This window comes from Artemia sp. Qi Xiang Cuo, chromosome 19, assembly GCF_049724085.1.
Source record: "Artemia sp. Qi Xiang Cuo chromosome 19, ASM4972408v1, whole genome shotgun sequence".
NCBI classification, from domain to species: domain Eukaryota; kingdom Metazoa; phylum Arthropoda; class Branchiopoda; order Anostraca; family Artemiidae; genus Artemia; species Artemia sp. Qi Xiang Cuo.
Genome location: NC_142812.1, coordinates 20670329 through 20695361, shown reverse-complemented (window position 1 = coordinate 20695361; position 25033 = coordinate 20670329). Strand labels below are relative to the sequence as shown.

Sequence of the window (25033 nt, the reverse complement as noted above, 5' to 3'; positions counted from 1 at the left end):
ACAAAGGAAAGCCGAAACAGAAATTTATAAGCTCATTTTGAATTTGGCTTTCGGCAAAATGTGTGAGAGTGTTCGTAATAGGAATCGTTTTGACGTCATGACCGATCCCAAACAATGTGCTTGAATTATTGCTGATCCAAATTACACTTTCTTCACGATCATTGGCCCAGAAATGGTACTATTGAATAGAAAAAAAGACGCATTGTCTTAAAAAAAAATATTGCTGAAGGCAGTGCGATCTTGGAGATCTCTAAAAAGCTCATGTTGGAATTCTACTACAATGTGGCTAGGGTACAGTGGCCGGAGAAGGGGCAAGTAGAGGTCTGCTACGGGGAAACAGATTCTCTACTGCTAAAAGTACAAACCCCAAATCTAATTGATGATTTGGCGCACGGTGAAATCATCAGCTCTCGGATGGACTACACCAATTGGAGTGGGCTTTTCCCAGAGATTGTGAAACGTCGGGCACCAAATCAGCTTTTATTTTTTAAATCTGAAACGGGAAGCGACATGATTTCCTGTGGTATGTTTGTAAGTCCGAAGGTGTACTTTATGCAGACACACGACGAGAAAATCAAGAAACGTTGTAAAAGGAGTACCCACGAGCTATGTGGATAAAAATTTCGACATGGACATTTATAGGAATTGTATTGTTGAAAATACAATTCCACGAGCCAAATTGTTGGCAATTCGTTCTCTCAACTACAGGAACTTTACTGTAAATATAGAAAAAATTGCCATGAGTACCATTTCCGACAAGGTCTATGTTTGTCAAGACGGTGTGACTACCCTCCCCCTTGGGCACTATTTAACTTCAGACTGGGCCGAATGTGTTATCCATAGGGTTTTAATAAAGTCCAATAAATTTTTCCTAAAACCTTTGGGGGGGGGGGGGGCTCGCGGCCTTGGGGGGGGGGGGCGGTCGCCAGCGGGGGGCGCACCGCCACTGCCAAAGTTATCTTTTTTTTACTTAGAGCAGATTTTTTTTGTGCTTTTGTAAATATACATGTTGCATTAAAAAAAAGTGATATTATTTTAAGTGGTTTTTCTAGTGCATTTTTTATAAATAGATTTAAAAGGTGTATTTTTTTTCTTTGTTTTCTGTAAAGTCATGATACAATTGACACCTTTCTTAAACAATATTCCAATGAAACGATTGTCAAGAAGAAAAATAAACTCAATGTTGGTGATACTGTTCGAATTAATAGAACAACTGATGTTTTTGAAAAGGGCAGTTACTTGTGGTCCACTGAACTTTTTAAAGTGGCAAAAATCCTAGACACAAAACCTAAAACTTATCGTTTACGAGACACCAAGGATGAAGAGATTTTTGGCGGCTTTTATGACCATGAACTACAAAAAGCTAAAAATAATTGTGAAATCTATCAAATTGAAAAGATATTAAAGACTCGTACTCACAGGGGTAAGAAGCATTTACTTGTTCGTTGGCTATGATACAACTCTGATCTTGATTCTTGGATCGGTGTTGAAGATATTGACAATTCCCAATGATTTCTATGTAACTTTTATGTCCAACGTTTCCTATCCTCTCTACAACGACTTGAATAAGACAAGTGATTTTTGGACGAAACTATCACCCGCCATCAATTTTGACGGTGCGTTTGAAGTGGCTCTTCTCAATTGTATTCTCAAAAATACCTACGACATCCTGAGAAAGGATCGAGGGCACGATATAAAAGTTTTACCATTCGATTGGTCACACTTTGTCGACTATGAATGGGTTGAATCACTTAGATCTTGCCAATATCCACATGCCAGATTGAAATATATTGAATAGGAGAATATGACAGATTTTTGTCGTACAATCAATAGAAAAATCTCATCTCTTAGGAATGGTATATTCCATTTTAATTATTCATTGAAATACGATAGGATTTACATTACATCACCTGTTGAAATTGAAATAATTATTCTCAATGATAATCTTAGAGATGTTCTTGGTTTTAAGAATAATAAGATCAATGGAAGAAATGCTGGCACCGTTTACGGGATGGATCAAGTTATTTTTTCTTATTATCCACCTGGTTTCGCCTCGGACTCTTGCATATTTCTCTATGCATCCTTTGTGGAAACGTCGAGAGTCGGTAATTCAAATGTCACCCTCCTACGTGTTATTTAAATAAAAACATATCAAGAACTTGTTCATAACTAAAATATAAATTATATTCAGTATGTTACTGTAAACACTTCGTATTTGGAACTCTGTCAGTTAACACTAAGAAGTGAATTGGGTGATCCTATAGCAATAACAAAAGGCTTAGCAGTGATTACATGTCATTTTCGACCCATTGTCGGCGACAGCGCAATCACCTCAAATGAACAATAGAAGAATTCCATTTGTCTGCTCCGATATCGATTGTTATGTTGATGTTTTGAGTCCACATCAAATAGGCAATGGATTGGACTACTACAAGGGCTGTAATACAATGTCTGGCTATGGTCATGATAGCTGTTTTGCTAGGCTATTTCATTCTGCACTACCCCTTGCCAAAAAATATCTTTTGTTTGCTGTATCAAATTTTGCTGCCTCCACACTACAGGACTGGGGGTAGGGCAAGAATTTCAAGGAGAATGTTAAGGAAAATATTAGATCTTCAGCAAGAGCCGTTGGTGAGCAATTAAAATCTCGACAAAATGGAGAGTGATTTAAAAAGATGCTTGCACGTCATTCACTCATCAGTCTCCACCCAGATAGGAAGAAAAGGACATCAACAAGAACTTTGAGGACTAAAATACCGAAGAGCAATAAGCGGAAGAAGAAGAAGAAAAAAAAGATTGCTAGGTCAAAGAAGGATTTCTTCTCTTAAGATGAATTATCTCCCCCACAAGGAAGCATATCCATCAATTAGTTCCTCATTGAATCTATTCAAAGCTGAAAATGTTGATGTCAGTGTCAAGTATGGCTACTATGAACAATTTCATCCCCAACAACCCCTCTTGGAAAATATACACTTTCAAATATTTTCCAATGAAGACTATTTCATTGATTTGTCATCAACATTTATTGATTAAATGTTGCGGTGAAGAAAAAGTCAGATAATACAACTCCAAATGCTGGCGATGGTCTCTCAAACGAAAACTGTATTCTACACAACATATTCAAACAAAGTAATGTATTCATTAATGGTAGATTGGTGAGCACTAGCAATGATTTATTCAACTATGCAAGCTACATACAATTTATGATGATGACACCAAAGGCATACAAGGAGTTGAGAGAACAATCCTTGGGCTATGAATGTTGATCAGGTTTTGATACTGACGGTGAGTTGACTACTGCAGTGAGCCAGGAGTATCATCGGGTTAGAAAATTAAATCATGCGATATTCAATATATCCCAGTGGTTACCCCCCAATGTCAAGATTGACATAAAATTACAGCTGGCCCCATCGAATTTAATTTTGAGAAAAACACTTCCTGCAGCACCCGATGCAAATGTCTTTATCACATCGGCAATTCTTAATATCCGAAAACAACAGGTTATGAGCTCTGTTGCATTGGCAGTGGAAAAGCTAAGAGCCATTGGCAACAACATTAAACTTCTTGTCCCCCATACGATCACCAATCAACGTCACATTGCCACTGGCTCTCGTAGCTATAGCGATTCATCATATATCAATGGAGAAATCCCGTCAAAATTGGCTTTGGCCTTTGTGAAGAGTGGCAGTGCCGTTGGATCCTGGACCGAATCCCCCCATGATTTTAATTTTTTCGGTCTATCCAGCCTTGTGTGCAAAGTGAATGGTATTCCACTGTACACTCTATCATTTGACAAAAAATCCTATAGAACACTGTACGAGTCGACCATACAATCCCTAGATCATGACTCAACTATTTGAAAATGGAATAACCGATTCAATGTTTTCAAAAAATCATCGGGTAATTGTTTTGGACTTGTCGGGGACTCAGGATATGAGTATAGTACAAACAGGGAATGTACGTTTAGAGTGTACATTTGCCGATGCTTTGACTGAGAGTATCACGCTAATATCACTGAGTCCCAATAAACCTATTGGGAAATCACACCCGACGGCAGTGTTCTACTAGACCTAGCACCATGAACACAAACCAAATAATCAACGTATTTAGTATGGATCCATACATGTCCCAGTACAAGTCCTATTGCGTACCTTCGGACTTCATTGAAAAAATTCCAAGTGTTAACAATACCCTTATCATTGTTAATAGCAGTCCGTCCACATTGAAGACAGACCATTGGTTATGCATCTTTCAAACAGCGACGAATATTGAATTTTTCGATCCTCTTGGCCTATCGTATAAATTCTACACTCCATACATCAGCAACTTTATTGAAAGCAGTGGGAAAACCATTATTCAAAATCAACGAAGAGTACAGGATTTAACGACTAAGACATATGGCTTTCATGCACTACTCTTTTTCATGTTCAGATGTCCTGGCTACACCTACAACCAGTTTCTCGACATCTACGTTGACTTACCTCGATTGAACGACTTTCTATTGGGAAATATACTTACAAGCGTATTTAATATTGATTTTAGTGCCCATCTAATAAAATGTTCTAAAAATGTATGTGAAATTGTTTATTAATAAATGATAAAACATTTAAAAATGATAATAAATGATAAAAAATTATATGATAAAACGACTTTTCTACTCTTTAGATTTCATCTTCTACTAGGTATAGGTATTTGTCGACAACAACTAGTGCAGGTAGATTATCTGAATTCACAGTGTACTGATCCTGATTAAGTGCAATGGCAGGGTCACATTTTCTAGAGTAGAGTGTAACTTCACTCTTCTCATATCTCTTTGTATAGTCAATGATACTATTCTCATTCATTCTATAGAATTCACATGTTTCAATTTGCCTATTTGAAGCAATTTCACAAACATTGTCCTCAAGTGTCGAATTACATTCCGTCACAGCCAAATAAAAATCAGTGGGCTTATAATCATAACACCCATTGTCTTCACAACGATGACGTAGAAACCAAATTCTTTTGTTGTTCCAAGAGTTGAATCGCTGACCCGGCTCCACCTCCCAGAACAATCTAAAACCACGACGATACCAATCTCTTAGCAATAAACTAAAATCACGGTTAGGATTCTTTCCAATCATACCAGGATATGTAATCTCCCACTGATGACATTTATCATAGTGACAATTGGAGCATAGGTGCCCTCTAGGAAGAGAGTCACACACCTCTTCAAGACAGGAATTACATCCTTTAATTTGTACAGCATATCCTCTCTGCACTTTACACGGGTTGCATAATCTATGCTTATCGTCATACTTGTCAATCATTATGCAATTCTCAGATGATGACCAGCTGCCCAGCGTGTACATACATAGCGGAGATGTATGGAACATTTTTTTCATGTGTTGACACTCTCACTGCCACAATAAAACCGAGCTATCAACAACAACAAATTGTCTGAGAGACAGGAAGAGAAGAGTAAATATTTCCCTTGTCTCTGATTGGCCGTCTAAAAAACAGATGTCGGCTCGAATACTAGTGTGGTTGAAAAACATGGAGTTGAAACAAACTTGTGGGAGCAACCCCTATTCATACTGCTATCTTTTTTGCAATGTTTAGAAACGGCAGGGGAATCCCCTCTCGTTTGAACTGGTAACAAAAGGAAATAAGCAAATAGTACGTAGTTCCATAGCATATTCAATCACGTGTAGAGGTTCCATAGAATAACAACGGAAGGGACAATGAATAGCATAGGAGCGAACATAAACCCTTATAATAGCATGGGAGGGAACATAAGCCCTTAAAATAGCATGGGAGGGAATATAAACCCTAAGAATAACATGGGAGGGAACATAAGCCCTTATAATAGCATGGGAGGGAACATAATCCACCCAAATCCATAAGTACATGCTCTGGAAAGACGCCAAGGAACACAAGGCAAGCAAATCCATAAGTACATGCTCTGGAAATGTTTTTCCTATATGTGTAAGCAAATCGCATGGTAATTCTTATATGTGTAAGCAAAATGGAACCTAGGACTCTACTGGTTCGTCCCCCCCCCCTTATATCGTCTTGATTCCACCCCTCCAAAAAACAAACAAACAAAACAAAAACAAAAATAAGCAAACAAATGCTGATACACTCATCTCTTGTTTTACGACCTAACAACAGAATTATTTTTGAATTAGAAGGGGCAAACTTTTCAAAAAAATATTTGCGTTTTTAGAGTCATCAGCAAATGTGCATTTAAGCTTCAAAGTTGCGCATCAACAAATATGTAAAAAAGGTTTGCATGTACCTCACTACGAATTTGTCAAGTTAAAAGAAAGAAAGAAAAAGGTCAGTCCCCAGACTCCCCACACAATTTATGTTTAAAAAATCCACAAAGACTTACTATACTATTACTTGGATCAGGACACAAGCTATGTAGCTCTCCCTGGCGACAAAATCTGACAGACTGTTGAATTCCACAGGTTACGGTTTTGGGTTAATGGGGCAATAATTTCGAGCCATGAAGGGTCCCATCTCCAACCATGTTTCCGGAAACCACCAATTGCATCGAGGTCAGATTTGACTGTGTTAATCCAAGTTTTGGCTTATCCTCCATGTCGTTTCCTCCAATCACGTGCTACTTTGCAGTGTAGGCTTTGATTTGTGAAAGTCTTGGCTGGTCTTCGGCAAACATGGCCGAGCCAGGACAGGTGGCGGCGTCGAATGACAGATTTGATATCGTACTTCTGGTCACATCGTTGGCGGATGATCGTATTTGGGATTCGAAATTTGGGATTCTGTGTTCAAAAGTGTTGAGGGTTTGTGCCTCGGTGACTTTTAAGGGCCACGTCTCACAGCCGTACAGTAAGACTGATCGGACTAGGGCATCGTAAATAAGAAATTTTGTTTTCCGATGGATTTCCTTCCTTTTCCATAGCGGCTTCCACAGCTGATGCAACGCGGCATTGGATTTCTTCGCTACATCCACCGTTAATGTTAATGTATGATCCGAGATACTTGAATTTATTGACAACTTCAATCTGCCTATGGTTAAGGGTTATCAATCAATCAATCAATTTATAAATACTAAAAAAAACAATTACAAACGTAAGGTTTTTACACGCCCAATAAGCTCAGCTTGTAAAGGGTCAACAAAAAAAGACACTATTATAAACCAAAAAAAAACACATACATATAAAAAAAAAAAAAAAAAAAAAAAAGAAACCAGGATCAAGAGACATTTATGAAATAGGGGATTTAGAAGGAAACTTAACATATAACTGAAAAAAAAATTCTAAATCTGAAAAATATATTAAATGAAGAAAGAGAGACATATAAATTAGGATGGAATTCAAAAAAAGAAAAAAGGGGAAAAATTACTAGACTGGAAAGACCCAGTGAGTTATAGGAGTAGAGTTTATATCCGGGGTATTAGACATAGCTTTAGTCTTGTCAATATTAATCTCGAGCCTCACTGGGGCAGCAAACAATCCAAAAAGAATTTATCTATGAAAGATATCTCCCAGGGATATTACAATCACAGAAAATCGCAACCACAAATGATTTCACACACAGAAATTTCACGCCCAGAAGGTTTCACCCACTCACAGCTACACTCACCGCTATGGTAGGAGGTCTCCGTAGGTCTAATCTTCCATCTATTTACTTCTCCGTGGCTTTACTATTCCATCAGCGTAATATTTCTTGGTCACAATCTTCTATCAATAGAGTTTTCAGGGCTGCTCATTTACCTGGAACCATGAGCATCTTGCTATTGGTCAGAAAAACTTGATGAATCTTCTTTTGGGATGGGGACCAAATTTGACATTAACTGAATATGTTGACATGAACTAAAAAACTACTAAAAAACTGACTAAAAAACTACTTATAATAGGATGAAACTTTAAATAAAACGTAAAACAATCATATTTTATACGATGGCAGGTTGTTTGATTGCAGAAAAAATATGGCAGAAAAAATAAGGACACCAAAAAAATGACGTAAACTTGTTTTGTGACAAAATGTTTTTCCAGAACCTAGCTATGGACCGAAGTTTTGACAGCACTGCTATAACAGCGTTGTCAGAATTAGAATTTAGTAGTGGACCCAATATATAAACGTGACTATGTCTCACCATCAATATTGAATTTCTAAATCTGGATGACATTCCTTCATTTCTTTGGAGTGGGAGGTAGATTGGGGTTGTTTGCGTATGCTAAGCCTACTCAAGGGACTGTTCCCTTTTTTCTTTTTTTTTTATCTCCAAAGACGTAGTTTAGTTTCTGTTCTATCTATCTCCTCCGCTCTCTCTATCTCACTTTTTTCTTTTCTTCTCCTTCTTCTGTCACTTCTTTCTTTCTCTCTCTTTTTCTTCCCCTCTCTTTTACTTAATCTCTTTTAGTCTTTCTGTCTTGATCCCCCTTTGTTTAGTTTCTTTTTCAGAAGAGTTATTGTTATGGGCTGTTTTCTCAAGACAGTTGTTCAATTATGTTTTTTTTTGCAGGCGCTTATTGTCTTTCTCACACTCTCTCTCTTTCTCTTTTTCTTTCCTTCTCTGTAACGTAATCTGTTTTAGTCTTTCTGTCTTCACCTCTCTTTATTTAGTTTCATTTTCAGAAGTATTAGCTGTTTTCTTAAGACGGTCGTTTAATAATATTTTTTTTACAGGTGCTTATTGCAAATAATGGTATTGCTGCTGTAAAGTGTATGCGATCAATGCGAAGGTGGGCGTATGAGATGTTCAGAAATGAAAGAGCGATTAAGTTTGTTGCCATGGTAACTCCAGAAGATCTAAAAGGTAGAATTTTCCTTATACATAAAGGGAAAAGTCAATGTATGCTGACGGTGCTATCTTATTTACTTGTTGACATACTTACTTGTATATTTACGTAAATTTACGTGTTTTTAAAATTTATGTGTATGTATATGTATTTACTTGTATATTTACCTATTTCGTGTGTACTGAACTATGAACAAACTATACTAGTTTTCAAAACACTCAGTTTTACTACTAGTTTTCTACTCAGTTTACTACTAGTTTTACTACTAGTTTTCTACTCAGTTTACTACTAGTTTTACTACTAGTTAGTGCTACTAGTTTTCAAAAGACTCGGCAGGGCCCTCACTGCCTAATTATTACTTAAATTAGACATAACAAGTCACTTGAATCACTTTAAGACAAAATAAAGGTTTTGTATCAACTAGATGGTAGCTAATGATTTCCTTAGAATGCTGGCGATTTAGCCTCATATGCAAAAATCGCTTCATATTATAAAGTCTGCTGTGGAGTCTGGAATCAAACATTTCTGTCTGGGGTTGAGTTTTAAAAATTTAGGGTGGGGCTACACTGCTGCGTGAAAAACAATGTTGCTTGGGGAGGGTGGTATCCAGGATTTTTTTTTTTGGGGGGGGGGGGGGTACAAACGGATTTTTTCGGGGAGGGATTTACAATTTTTTTTTTTTAACACATAAAAAATTAGTTTACATTCATTTTTATTACGTTTTTACTAGTCGGATAAACATTTCCGGGGGGGGGGGGTTCAAACTCTCTTAATTCCCCTGGAATACGGCCTTGTGCACGGGCATATATCATAAACACACGAGTATTCACATCAGCTGACTAACTATACACGATCAAGTTGGATTGCAGGAGCTTGAATTGAAGGCATATATGATGACAGTTTTTTTTTCTTAGCACAAAATAATTATTTTCCAAGCGTACTCTGCGTTAGTTCCTCATTTAATTTGCTTTGTTGATTACGTTTGCCCCATAGAAATACTCCTATGTACCTGGCATGCATCATTGACATATAAGATTATTTTGGCCGTTGGAAAATTTTTACCAAATGCCTAAAAATATGGTGTTTTTTCAGCGTTATCACGGTCTGGAATAAATTTAATAAATGAAAATATAATGAAAACAGGTATAATATTTTAAACAAAGGAGTGTGCAAAAAACATCAAACTTAATAATAAAGAAATCCGAATGTTTCGACTTGACGCCCAGAAGTCTGTATGAACGGAAACAAAAAATAATTAATTAAGCCAAATTTTTTACTTAAACTTTTTGTTTTCGTTGATAAAGAGCCGTAAAAGGCAAATCTGTTGTTGCTCGCAAGAGATGAGAGAATCAGTCCAAATAGACCATTCATTTAACTTTAGTTTGTAATTGAAATTGACAGTGGTTTTCAAAAAGAAAAGGAATGGCATAATTTTTGGTATTTAGTAAGACTGTCATCAAACTGATGACAGAACTACGTACCTGTTATTAACAGTGATCGGCAAGTAGCATAAGATTACTTCTTCTTATTAACAGTGATAGCTACTTAGATATGCTGCAGAATTGCAGTATTCTGCAACTTGAACCAAGTTGCAGAATTCCGCTACTTGAACAAACTGGCTCAGTAGTAGGGAGCTAACATTATGACACTATTAATGTTTAGGTAAATTTCTACCAAATCATATTATTGACTTACGCATAAAGTGAATATACCACTCGATGCCTTTTTTTTATGCTGATTACTAATATAATAATCATTTCTATCGGAAACGAATTTCAGCCCCCCCCCCTATATATGCCAATTCCGGGTATATATTTAAACAACCTACCCTACCCCGAATTTGGAACATATAGGGGAGGGGGGGCTGAAATTAACTTCTGACAGAAATGTTTACTATGTTCTTAATAGGCATAAAAAAAGGTAATAAATGGTATCTTCATTTTAGTCCTAACTCAATAATATGATTTGGTAGAAATTTACCAATATTTATAGTGTGATATAATTACCATAACCCCTCCTACTCTGAAAACTCACTGCAGCACCAAGCCGCCCGAGGTCACCACAGTTGCGCACGCTCCGCCTCCACGCCAATCTATTAAAAGCTTCACTCTTTACCCCCTCCCTTGAAGTTCCAGTAACCTTTCATGTTTTTTAGCCAATGCTGAGTACATTAAGATGGCGGATCATTTTGTCCCTGTGCCTGGTGGGGCAAATAATAATAACTATGCTAATGTTGAGCTTATTGTGGACATTGCCAAAAGAAAACAAGTACAGGTAATATTCTTTTATTTCTTTATTTCTATTACTTCTTCTATAGGCTATTATTTATGAACATTTAGTATTATTATATTTTATTTAGTTTTACTATTTAGTTTTATTTTATTTCATTATTATTATATTTTATATACTTTTTTACATTCTATAATTTACTTTATTACTTTGTTAGTATTTAATTTTTGTTTTATTTATTTATATTATTTCCTTTATTTATAAATCCCTACAGATATATAAATCTTTTATAGATATAAATATTTTATGTATAATCTTTTCTATTTATTTTTATTTCTTTTATTTATGTCTTTTATTTATTTCTATACTTTACTTCCTATCTGTATTTAAATTATTTTTACTGTAGTCACCTTTTGTTATGGTCATATTTGTTAAGGGATGCTTATATTTTTGACACATCGTAATTTAAAAACATTAAATACACATTAGTCCATAATTATGTCACATCAAATAGTCAGGATAGAATTCAAGTGCAAAAATAAATAATCGTTCGATTTAGTTATTTTTAATAATTAATTTTTATTAGTGGACCATAGCCTGTGACAAAATCTTTAGGGGCATTTTTTCACTCATCAATGTGCTAAGATCTTACATCTTTAGTCAGAAAACGCTTAAAAGTGAAATCTTTGAACAAAGATCTTACATCTTTGGTCGTTTTTTTGCAAACGTCTTTCATCATGATCTGATCAGCGGTCTGAGAACAATGATGAGTAGATCATCCTCTCATCATTGTTCTATATGGTAAAACAGTGACGGTCTTCAGTTCACGCTTTTTGCTAACATCAGTGAGATGTAAGATCTTAGAGCAAAGATGAGTTAAAAAACGATAATCTTTGCAGAAAGATGTAAAATCTTAGTGCTAAAAAACGGGCCTTTTGTAAATAGTTTTGATGCGGCCCTGCTTATTCCTCTCTCAGTGGAAATTCTCCCTCCCCACAGAAAATACCCCCCCCCCCGCAGAAAACTTAACCTCCAGGAAAATTTTACCTGACTACTTCCCCCCTGGAAAATTTGCCCACAATGTAAAATTGAGCAGCCAAGGGGAAATTAAGACAAATAAAAAAAAATAAATAAATAAATAAAGGAAATTGCATAATCTTACATCAGTTATTATGAAGGAGGGGTGGTGGGTCACTGCGTAGGTGGGGTAATGTCAGATGTCTAAAAGAGCCCATTTCAATACCAAAATTGTGTAAATCTCCATGAGACTTTAGATAAATGTTTGAAGGGGTCCGGGGGGGGGGGGTAGAAATTAATCACACATCCTCCTTCATTTAGACATAGCTTAATAAAGGTGCTGCGAGGCTATACCTCCCTTCTTATTGCAGAAAAATTTTTCTGACATTTATTTTAAAGCTTCATTTAAACTAATTTGCTTCATATTTCATAAAATTATATGCAATGATATGTAAGTGCGCATCAGCTATTATGAAGGAGGGGTGATGGATCATTTTGTAGGTAGGGAGGGGAGAGACAGATACCTTAAAGAGTGAATTTTAATGCCAAAACATCCTAAGTGTCATTGAGCCTCCAGATAAATATAGAATGGATTCTTAGGAAGGGGAGGGAGGTAGAAATTGATATCTAATTTCTCTCCATTTCCGGGAATATTTCTGGTCTTCGCCTTTGTTATGGAAGTAAAGAGTAACATTAAACTCCGAAACGAGCAGGTTTTTGTCCTAGGACCATTTTTGTAAATTCTGAGTTCTAGTGTCTTTTTTAAAAGCCAAAAGGGATTGGGGAGCAACCAGACCCCGTCCTAAAACTTAATTTTATATCCTGTCCTTTTGTAGGCCCTTAAGTCTTCGAAGTACCCATTTTGTTCCGAATAGTTTAAAATATATTTAAATCTGCATCCAAGGATGACATAACCCTCAGAGCCCCTGGAATAAGAGCCATAAATTAGACGAACTCTCAGTTTTTATTTGCAGATTTTATAGTGAGAAAAGGTTGACATATTTCATCCTGAGATCCCAGTGCCGTGAAACTTTCAGGGATTATTTTCTTGGTCATAAAGATCATCTGCATTTTGCTCTGAGAAGGGGGAGGGACTAGGGCCCCAAAATGAGCCATACAAACTTTTCTTCCTGATCAATTTGAAACTTACAGTTGCATATCCTTGGGCCAAGGGGACTAATATACGAAAAAATATTTAAAGGATTTGTACCTTTGAAATTGGTCCCTCCTTCAGAAAAGGGGGCTAAAAAAAGGGCCGATGTTATTTGATTGGCCTGAATCCTATATGAGACTTTAGGCTGATGGGACTTCGATGCTGAAGCAAAAAAATGTTGCTTTCCTTGAAAATGCAGCCCAAAAAAGGCCAGAAAATGCCAAAAACTTCACCCTACCCACTTCAAATAGAAGGCGCTATCTTAAAAACTTGGGAAAGGGCTCATTCAATTGAAAATCGAAAGTTCGTGTGTTCATTTTAAAGGCTGAAATCTATTGGAGGGTAATCAGCCTCCCTCTCGTTTCCTTTTCTGCTCTCTGGTTCTCCATCACCCCTATATTGAACCAAATTTTAAGGTATCTGTTTTGTCCAAAAACTTTGAAACGTCTAATAATTTTGCTTTCGGGGTTGATATCACCCCCACAGCCTCAATGTTAAACTTTATTTTATCTTGCTATGATAAATCAACCCCCAGAAACACGAAAAAAGAATGAAAACAAAATAAAAATACACAAAATAAATACTATAAGATATCCTACACCACATATACTGCCTATATTTTGTAATACTGGTAGAATTTCTGGTAGAATAATACTGGTAATACTCCATCTATATTGAACCAAATTTTGAGCTCTCTTTATTGTCCAAAAACATTGAAATGTCTAATAATTTTGCTTTCGGGGTTGATATCACCCCCACAACCTCAATGTTAAACTTTATTTTATCTTGCTATGATAAATCAACCCCCAGAAACCCGAAAAAAGAATGAAAACAAAATAAAAATGCAAAAATATATAGTATAAGATATCCTACACCACATATACTGCCTATATTTTTTAATACTGGTAGAATTTTCCAGAACTCCTTCTTTTCTTCATTACTTTTATTTGTAATACTTTCTCCGTGGGTGCTCAATTTTGTATGTAGAGGAAAATCGGTACTGTCGAATTGACGAAAAGTTTTTGAAAAAAATATTCTTTGCATAATCTCGTACAAAAATTGATTTTTGCTGCTAATTGGCTTTCCTCCTTAGTTTGCTATTGTGCAAATGGAAGCCTTTGATCCTCAAACAAGCGAAGCGAAACTTAGCACTAGTGTTCCCTTTTTGTTCCTAGACCAGGGTATTGTTCATTTGCATTATGCTTCAATTAAGATGGCACCTATTTATATAGTCGAAATTTTTCCTTAGGTATATTTTAATCGCAGTCTTCAGAAAATTCGTCACTAACTTCTTATATTTTGTATGATAGAAAGGCCAAATTTACCAAATACCAAATTTGGCCGAATACTAAATTTAATAACAATGATCTTTTGTTCAAAATTAATTTTAAAAACTTTTTCCACACAGCAGATTTTTTAAAGAAAAAGTAAAGAGCTTCATTAAACCAAAAATTAGCGAAAATGAAGTCAATAATCTTCCAAACGTAAAACTACCACAAATCATCATCAGTAAATTAATGAGACCCAAAACGTACAGAAATTGCAATAAATAACCGAACTCAAAACGTCGAACTCAAAGGTCGAACTCAAAACGAGCAAAAATTAACAGGAGTTGGCTGGCAACCCCCCCAAGTCTTCTCAAGGCCAGGATATCTCAAAGGTCTTTGTTATAAATATGTAAAAAAATATACTTTTATTGGCATGAAGGTTGAATTCGATCGTATGAGATGCTATTAAATGCCTCAAGTTTCGGAAAATAAAAAATAACAACTTTATGAAGCTTCTGAGCGAAAATTTTTGTGTCGTGGAGAGCGCCATTTTAAAACCCACCATGCTCACCATAATCACATGATAGTGTCAAAGAAGAGAAAATGCACCTCACTATGAACATTTACTATGACATTTCTAACTATGAACAGTTTCTCGTGATAATTATAATAATTAGAATAAATATATAATAATTATATATTTGTTTATATTATATTATAATTATATTATTATAATTTATTATTATGATTTATTATAATTTATTATTATAATATATTATAATTATATTATAATAATTATAATAATTATTATAAAATTATAATAATTAAAATAATTAACAAGTTTAAACTATTATGTAGCTATTATAGTAAGTTTGGTATTGTTTTATAGCCTGATACGACCGTGTTTTGGCAAAACGCACTAAGTTGAGATAGGGTGGTTTAGCTTAAATGACTGGATTTAATACTGGATGGCCTTCTCTACAACTATCTGTTGAAATCATTCAGCTCTCGATTTAAATGACAAAATGTTGTGTGATTTATAGCCTGAACTCTTCAAAGATATTCCTGTGTTCAGGGCAAAACGCCCTATCTCAACTCAGGTTATTTTACCCAGGGAATATGTTTACTGCTCTGTTTACTGCCACAAGTTTAGGTAAGGTGTTTTGCCGTGAATTTTGAGGCTGAAGAAAGAAAGTTCAAGATTAAACAATGTATTTCGAGATGAGATAGAACATTCACTTAAAAATGTTATTTCTGGTAACTACAATCTTTAAAATCGAACCTGTGAGGAGATATCTAAATTCTTGGAAAGACAAAAGTCGAGGCAATCTAGTGGGTGGAGTATATAGTATTCATTGCTCTTGTGGTTATTCTACATTGACCGACTTCCCCAGCAATTTGTGGAACGATCTATTGAGCACTTCAATTCCATAGATAAGATTCGCTAATTTAGAAAGCCTCCTGATTCTTTTGTTTCTGCTTTGGCAGTGCATATTTTCGTTCACGCTTACCTACCATTCACACATAGCACGAATTTGTGGAAAACCGCTGCGGATTGCGTTTTGCGGAGGAACGCATCCGTCTCTTGCCACTCATCCCTGCGGTTTTCCGCAAGATGCGAGTGTTGAAAAAATCCAACCCATGCGGTTAAAACGCTTACGGATTGTGGAAGAAAAGAACATGGAGGCAGTTAAGAGGCAGATTTTAGCTTTTAAATTTCATCAAATAATAAGCATAAAAGATCCTATTTAATTCTGAAGGCTTGCGAGGAAATCTCGAGAGAGACGAATTTGCCCGATAGGATGTGGTGAACAGTATACTGGACTGTTTTAACAGCAAGCTATCCACCAAAGTGTGACAAAAGCTCACAATCCATTAAAAGGAATGGGGGAAATATCTGTTTTACTATTCTGTTTTCCCACCCTTTTTTTAACAAATGCAAATGTTGATATGGTAGTTTTACTATAATAGCCTAGGCTATGTATATCTAGACTGTGAATTGTAGCTGGGCCACTGTCATGGGGAAGAAGCAATATCCCATGTCAGGGATCAAGCAGGGTAAACTTGAATAATTAATTGAATTTATTGACTAAGATGCAGAAAAAGTGACCAACTGCAAAGTTCCTGGTAAATTTGGAATATAGGACCATAATGAGATAGCTAAGAAATGCAACTTTTAATGTGAACATTGTGTGCAGTTTCACCGCTGTGGCGATGCGGTGCAGAAAGTGCACCGCATTGCTTTTTCCGCAATGCACCTGTCTGTGTGAACAGTAGGTAACCATTTTGTACAAGTTGGTGACTGGTAAAGGTAAAGGTTGAGGTATTTTCGAATGGTAAAGGTTGAGGTATTTTCGAAGACCACACTGCCTTTCCATGACTTACAAATAACATTTCAATAGGGACAGATCCTTTTATTTGACTGTGAAAGGACAAAATAAAGAAGAAAAAAAAAATTCAGTGAAACAGGGAAATATCTAGATATTTCTAGATATTTCAGATGTTCCAGATATTTCACTGCCAAATAGAAGGACTGGTCCCTTTTGAACTGTTTGGACGTAAAGGTTGAGGGTGATGGAAATATAGGGTGGGGGCAAAATGTATTTTTAAGTGTTTTTATTAATTGAGGGGGGGGGGGTCAATTTCGTTTTTTTTTTCGATGAAAACACAAAAAGAGTATTTTCAACGAAGCTATGCAGAAATATACTTTTCAGAATATAGGGGAGGGGTGTACGTAAATACTTACATATAGTAAATAATACATAATTTTGATGTACATGGTTAACGGGCGTCTAGTGACTACATAAAGCGTTCTAATGAGACTTTGCAAGGAAAATCGGCAGAATTTTTAAATACTGGAAATAAAAAATTTTCGAGCTTCCCGCTCTATAGAAGGATGTCAATAGTTAACCTTCAAAGGCTCTTTTTATTTCATTGATTTTTTTTAATGTCTTTTTCACGTAACTTATGTTTATCTTGTCTGTATTCCTTAGGCATCAGATCAAGCAAGAAATAGGGCTTGCTCAATCTTTTTCTATTTTTTGATAATGTAATAATAATATTTTGCTTTAGGCTGTTTGGGCTGGATGGGGTCACGCGTCTGAAAATCCGAAGTTGCCTGAGTTATTGTCTAAACATGGGATTGCGTTTATTGGTCCCCCTGAGAAGGCAATGTGGGCCCTCGGCGATAAGATTGCCTCAAGTATTGTTGCACAAACAGCCAGTATTCCTACTCTTCCCTGGTCTGGCTCAGGTAACCATATTTTTTTTTTTTTTTTTTTTTTCACTTTCATAGTTGACCACATTTTTACCATGTTGTTACGCTTTTTCTCGAGTATCCAACTTGGTGTACAACTACTTTGGATCAAAATCAAATTCTTTTTTTTACTTCTGAAGTTTTTGAGATGCTGTTTTTTCCTATTACTATCGAAGGTAATAGGAATACAACTATATTTTTTTGCGGTTTTATCTATTCTCTGTACCTTATCTACATTTAATGTAAAGTAAGAGTACCTGTCTTAGCTCTGAATTTGGGATTTAGGTCTTGACCTAAACCATTTTGGTCAAAGGGATCCCTTTGCCATCAATCGTGAGTCATGGTCTTCGCCAAATCTTGCCACCATGATATTTAAAAGAAAGGAATAGTGAATAGACGTAACAGCTAATTCCCTAGTTATGCCTCTTGGAGATCAGAACTTGGGAGGTCAGGAGGTCAGCTCTAAACTCTGTAAGGAAGGGAAGGGTTGTCTCTAAATGTATGCGATCAGAATAACAACAAGAACGGCTGGTTGGATACAAACCAAACATTTTAGCACCCCCCTCAGTATTACCTGAATGTTTCAACTAAATGCTTTTATCTGTTCCTGAGGTGTTTCAGATACACCCCTCTGACTACCGGGATGCCCATAGTATCTTTTGATTAGCTCAGCATCCCCCTCAACATTCTCTGAAAGTTTCAGATTAATTTGTTTTACTGTTCCTGAGATATTGCACCCACCATTTTAAAAAGCTGGGTGTACAAACCATTGTCTAATTTAGTTCAATATCCCCTGAAAGTTTCAACTAAATACCATGGTCTGATTGATTCTATGATATTGCACATACGCCCTATTGATAACCGGGATGCACGTAGCTGTATTTTGTTTAATTTCAACAACAACCCCCCCCCCTCCTTAAGACTCTCTGAAAGCTTGCCTTTTGATTTACTTTAATATCTCTTTCGATATTTCCTGCAATTTTCCAATTAATAATCTAAGCCGTTCCTAAGATATTGCAACTAAACTTATTAACAAATGGGTTGCACATAGTGTCTTTAAATTCAACGTTCTCCTCCACATTCTCTGAACTTTTCAACTTGATACTCTTCCCTAACTGTTATTGAAATACTGAAGATATACCGTTTTGACAACCTGGATCCGGGTATTGTCTTTTAACTTTGTTTAGCATTCCAGAAGATTATCAACTTGATACGCCTAGCCGCTGCTGAGATCAATATAGATACACTCAGATACGCCCTTTCGACAACATGGAGTCACCTGGTGTCTTTTGATTGTGGAACATACCCCTTCATATTCAATGAAATTTACAATTTTGATAACCTTAGACATTCCTGAGATGTTGCATATAAGCCCTTTTAGCAACCAGTATACACTATGCCACTTCACATTTTGACAAGCAGGATGCAGTTAAACTCTTTTGGTTTAGTTCAGTAGTTTTAATTGTAATAGTAGAAGTTGCAGTAGTATTTCAAGGCACAGTCGTAATCGCAATAGCAGCAGCAGTACTAATAGTAGTATTCACAGTCGCAAGTTGTCGCACTTGCAGTTGCAAGTAGTTGAAGCTGCAAGTAGTCACAGACGCAAGTAACTGCAGTAGCAGTTAGTTGCAGTCGTATTCGCAGCTGCAAGTAGTTGAATCCGCAATAATAAGTTGTTGCAATCGTAAGTAGTCACAGTCGTAATCGCAAGTAGCCTTAGTCACAATCACAAGTAGTCACAAGTCACAAGTAGTTGCAGTCACAAGCAGTCGAAGTAGCCGTCGGAAATAGTCGCAGCCACAAGCAGTCGCTTTCCCGGTTTCAAGTAGAGGTAGTCAAAGTGGCTGATAGTCAAACTTACAAGTAGTAGTCCCAAGTAGTCATAGTCGCAGTTGCAAATAGTCACAGTCGCAATAAATTGCAGTTGTAGTCACAGTGGTAATAGCAATAGTGATCCTGAAAGTGTAAAGTTAGCAACCCTAGCTGCAATTAAGATATAGCAGATGTAACCTTTTGATAACCTGGATACACATAGTGTCTTTTGATTGAGTTTAATACCCCCCTTAGCATTTGCAAAAAATCTGACATTAATACCCTCAGCCTTTTCTAACATACTCAGGATCAGACATTCTCCCTCTATCCCAAATATAAATCCTGTGTGTAAACAATGGGCACATCGCGTAATACACAATCCTTGCTCTAGGAGCTATGGGGGGCATGACATCCCCAGATGAATAGTTGTTAGTACTTTTGACTATTTTGAACAAAGTGGCTATTTCATAACTTCGATCAGTCTTAAGGGGGGGGGTCTAAAAATGACAAGGAAGCCATTTTACCTCCATATACTGTTCAACCTGCCCTGAAAGTTTCAACCTAACGCCCTCAGCTGTTCATGAGATATTACTGTTGCGTCGTCTGACAACCAACATGCGCATTGTATCTTTTGATTTTGTTAACAACCCCCTCATCTCAACATTCCCTGAAATTAGTCATAAGCAGACATAGTCGCCTTTCGCAGTCACAGTAGCAAGTTTTTGCAGTTGAAAGTAGCCACCTTCGAAATCAGTCGCATTTGCAGCCGCAGTAGTAGTAGCACGAGTAGTAGTATTAGTGGGCCTGAAAGTTTGAGACTATTAACCTTGGCCGTTCTTAATATATTGCAACTTCCACCTATTTCTAGCCTGGATACACACAATGTCTTTTGTCTAGTTCAGCACCCCCCTTAACATTCCCTGAAGTTTCACCGTTACACCCTTAGCTTTTTTGAGCACATCCACGACGAATCATTCCCTTTGGATCAAATGAGCCTCCTCCTAAGCCTGTACGACCATCCTTTTCATAAAAAACCTTATATGTTTGCAATAGACAACTTGCATAACTTACAGCCCTTGCCGCGGGGTCTGGAGGAGGGGGGGGGGGTCGACCCCGGAGGCATAGTGATTTGACCTTTAGACTTTTTTAAATAGCAACATTTTGGTGTCGGTTGCCCTTGGATCACTTTTTACTCTTAAAAAGGGTATTAGAACTTCTAATTTACAATTTATTGAGTTCCTTCGATGTTTATACAACCACCCCTTCCATGTGAAGTTCCTCTGGAAAAAATATAATAAATTGAATCCTTATGGCCTTTATTATAGGTACTGTCATGGCATTGTTTAAAGACCCCGGCGCCACGCAGGCGCATCGACTGAACACTGACAACAAGGGGCCCGGTTGACCGCCGCCGAAGTGTCTCAACGCCAATGGCGTACCGCCGGCGCACCGCCGCCGGCAGAGGTGGTGGCGTTCGGCTGACTTTGAATTAATTTTGCGGTAATTCTCTATTACGTCAACCGCAGAGTCTGAGCTTTTCTTTTCTCGTGTGGCTAAGTGTTTTGATTTTCCTGATTAGAAATCAAGCAGGGCTTGCACTATCCCCCAATTTTTGGGGATTTAACTGAAAGTCTATGTGTCACCCCGAAACAAAATTTGGTTCCCCGAATCCTGTAAAATCACCCAATCACGGCGCCACCCCTAGTGATTTGTCACTAGTAACTACCCCTGCCAAATATTGCTTTGCATACCATAATTCCTCACTACTCTCTTGTTCGATAATTTTTGTCTCTTGTGTTACTTTGCATAAAAACCACAACATACACAATACAATTGCAATATACACGGTTCTTCATGTGTTGAAAAAATTATCGTTTTTAAGAAATGACATTAAACCATTTCGAATGCAATTTCCCAGTTGCTATAAGATTTTTACGTTACTCGTAGTCAAGAATTTTATTTTTAAGTTGAACGGAACGCATACACTATACAGGTTCAGTTGGATTTTGAAATTGATAGTCAACAGCTTGTTGCGGCAGCTGACTCGTAAGTTTGCAGAATTTTGTTTTCTTTTGCTATTTTTAGATATTTTTTAATATTTAATACACAATTGCTGAACCCCTGACAGATTAATGAAAATACAAACTTCTTTCTGAAAAATTTTTACCCCCCAAAAGAAAAAGCAACCTTCTATTGATATAAGATTTAGCTATAGACTATGTACAAGGTTGAGGAATTGAAGATTGAACGGAAGTAACCCCAAAAATAGGATTAACAAAAAAAAATTGTATATTATTGCCTATAGAAGGAGGGATAGAGGGCTTTCATTAGTAGTATGTTACCTACCATTTTGCGCAGGCCCCCGTACAAACAGGTTTTGTTTTTTTCTGGTAGTCCTATTCTACAGGTCATTACACCTTTGCCAAGAGGAACGAGTATAACTTGATTGGTGATTAGGATTTGAATAAAAGGAATAGTTTTCTTTACAATTCATATTAGTAAGAGAATTGCATTCAAAGAGAATAGTTTTTATTTGCAAGGATATTAGTGGAGAAAAAAAATGAGTGGTATATTTACATTATTGGAGATTAATGATGGAACCGACAGCAGCAGCAGCAACGATATACGAGTACCTAAAGTAGCTGTGGAAATAACTGTTGGCTGTAGACTATGTCTCGAATGGGACACTATGTATGCTAGATACGTGATATCATTAAGCAAATTTAAGCAGGAGGAGCAGCTATGTTTTGCTGGAAAAGTAAATATTCTCCATATAAATAAACTTCGGTCAACATTAGATGTCCTATCGAAATATATTGATGAGAACAAAATGCATCAGTGAATATTATTATTGTAATTATGTTCAATATAACTGTTTCTAAATCAATGGTATTTTTTTTCTTTTTCTATAGTAGACAAGCTTGTATTTTCTAGAGTATAAAAAATAAATTCTGTTTAGTCTGAAGTTGATCTTGCGAGAGTTAGGACTAAAAAAAAAAATGGATGGATTCGAGAAATAGCGAATCATGAGGAATATCGTTCTTATGGAAAAACGTTTAATTATAGACGATGATTTTCCAGGGTTGTCTATTCAAAGGTAGATGTTTTCTCGGGGAATAATTGTCGATATAATGAAAACTGATTCTCCATCATTAGACTATTGTATGAAGCTTATACATCGTGGTACAAATGCATTTGCACAATTTATTGATATACTGATCATGACACATCAAAATAATATTGTGTGTACGCTTTTAAACATTAGTTTAGAAATTTTGGACTTTTTTTTTCAGAAGAAAGATAGTGCCCAAGCATGATTTACTCCTCTCTCTCTCTCTATCTCTCAGACAATTTTTTTGATATTGATAACTCAGTTTCATTGTGGCAGTGAGAGCGTCAACACATAACAAAATATTACATAAATGTCTGTTATGTATGTACACACAGGGCAGTTGGTCATCATGTGAGAATTACACAATGAGTGAGGAGTATGGTGAAAAGTGTAGATTCTGCAACCCGTGTAAATTGCATAGAGGATATGCTGTACAAATTAAAGGTTGTAATTCCTGTCTTGAATAGGTGTGTGACTCTCTTCCTAGAGGCCACCAATGCTCCAATTGTCATTATGATAAATGTAAGCAGTGGGAGAATACATATCCCGGTATGATTGGAAAGAATCCTAACCATGATTTTATTTTATTGCTACGAGATTGGTATCGTCGTGGTTTTAGATTTTTCTGGGAGGAGGAACCGGGTCAACGATTCAACTGTTGGAACAACAAGAGAATATGGTTTCTACGTCATTGTTGTGAAGACACTGGGTGTTTTGACTATAAGCCCACTGATTTCTATTTGGCTGTGACAGACTGTGATTCGACACTTGAGGGCACTGTTTATGAAATCGCTTCAAATACGCAAATTGAAACACGTGAATTCTATAGAATGAATGCGAATAGTATCATTGACTATACAAAGAGGTAAGACAAGAGTGAAGTCACACTCTACTGTAGATAATGTGAGCCTGACATTGCAGTACATCAGGATCAGTACACTGTGAAATCACATTATCTACCTGTGCTAGTTGTTGTCGACAAATACCTAGTAGTAGTGGATGAAATCTAAAGAGTAAAAAAGTCATTTTATAATGTATATAAGTTTTTTTTTTTAATAAAAAATGTAAAATAAATTTTTATAGAATTTTATTATTATGGCACTAAAATAAATATTAAATAAAATTGTAAGTATTTTCTACCCTAGAAATTCGTTCAATGGAAGTAAGTCAACGTAGATGCTGAGAAACTGCTTGTAGGTGTAGCCACGACCTCTGAACATGAAAGAGTAGTGCATGAAAGCCACATGTCTTAGTCGTTAAATCCTGTACTCTTCATTGATTTTAAATACTGGTTTTCTCAGTGCTTTCAATAAAGTTGCTGACGTTTGGATCATAGAATTTATACGACAGACCAGGAGGATAAAAAAATTCAACATTCTTCATTGTTTGAAAGATGCATAGGCAATGACCCGTCTTCAAAGTTAATGGACTTCTATTAAAAATGATCAGGGTATTGTTAACATTTGGAAATTTGTTCAATGAAGTCCGAGGGTATGCAATAGGACTTGTACTGGGACATGTATGGATCCATACTGAATATATTGATTATTTGATTTGTATTCATTGTGCAAGGTCTAGTAGAACACTGTCGTCGGGTGTAATTTCCCAATAGGTTTCAAATTTACTCAGTGATATTAGCGTGATACTATCCGTCAGAGCATTGACAAATGTACACTCTAAACGTACATTCCCAGTTCGTACTATGCTCATATCCTGTGTGCCTGGCAAGTCCAAAACAATAACCCCAAGATTTTTTGAAAACATTGAATCGGTTATTCCATTTTCAAATAGTTGGGTCATTATCTAGGGATTGGATGGTTAAATCGTAAAGAGTTGAATAGGATTTTTTATCGAACGATAATAGGTACAACGAAAGGCGAGTCACTTTGCACACGTAAATATATGCACCGAAAAAATTATAATCATTGAAGAAATAATTAAAGGATTCAATAGAACAGCCACTCTTCACAAAAGCCAAAGCCACTTTTGATGGGATTTCTACATTGATAAATGATGAATAGTTATAGCTACGATAACCGGTGGCACTGTGACGTTGATTGGTGAGTGTATGGGGGACAAAAATTTTAATGTTGCTACAATTGGCTCTTAGCTTTTCAACTACCAGTGCAACAGAGCTCATAACTTGTTGTTTTCGAACGTGGAGACTTGCTGATGTGATAATAATATTTGCATCGGGTGCTGCAAGAAGTGTTTTTCTCAAAATGGAATTCGATGGGGCCATCTGCAACTTTATGTCAATTTTGACATTGGGGGGTAGCCATTGGGGTATATTGAATATCTCATGATTTAATTTTCCAACTAGATGATACTCCTGGGTCACTGCTGTAGTCAACTCACCGTCAGTATCAACACCTGTTCGATATTCATAACCCAATGATTGCCCTCTCATCTCCTTGTATGCCTTTGGCGTCA

General features: G+C 36.4%; 1 protein-coding gene across 2 annotated transcripts in view; it reads left to right on the top strand.

Moving 5' to 3' along the window:
- The window catches only part of ACC (acetyl-CoA carboxylase), a 290230-nt gene that overhangs the window by 60768 nt on the left and 204429 nt on the right, over positions 1 to 25033 (top strand). For both annotated transcript variants that reach the window (XM_089105579.1, XM_089105578.1), the window contains exons 4-6: positions 8641 to 8770; positions 10909 to 11027; positions 17493 to 17673. In XM_089105579.1, the coding sequence (XP_088961705.1) occupies positions 8641 to 8770; positions 10909 to 11027; positions 17493 to 17673 (430 nt within the window). The remainder of the gene's footprint in view (positions 1 to 8640; positions 8771 to 10908; positions 11028 to 17492; positions 17674 to 25033) is intronic.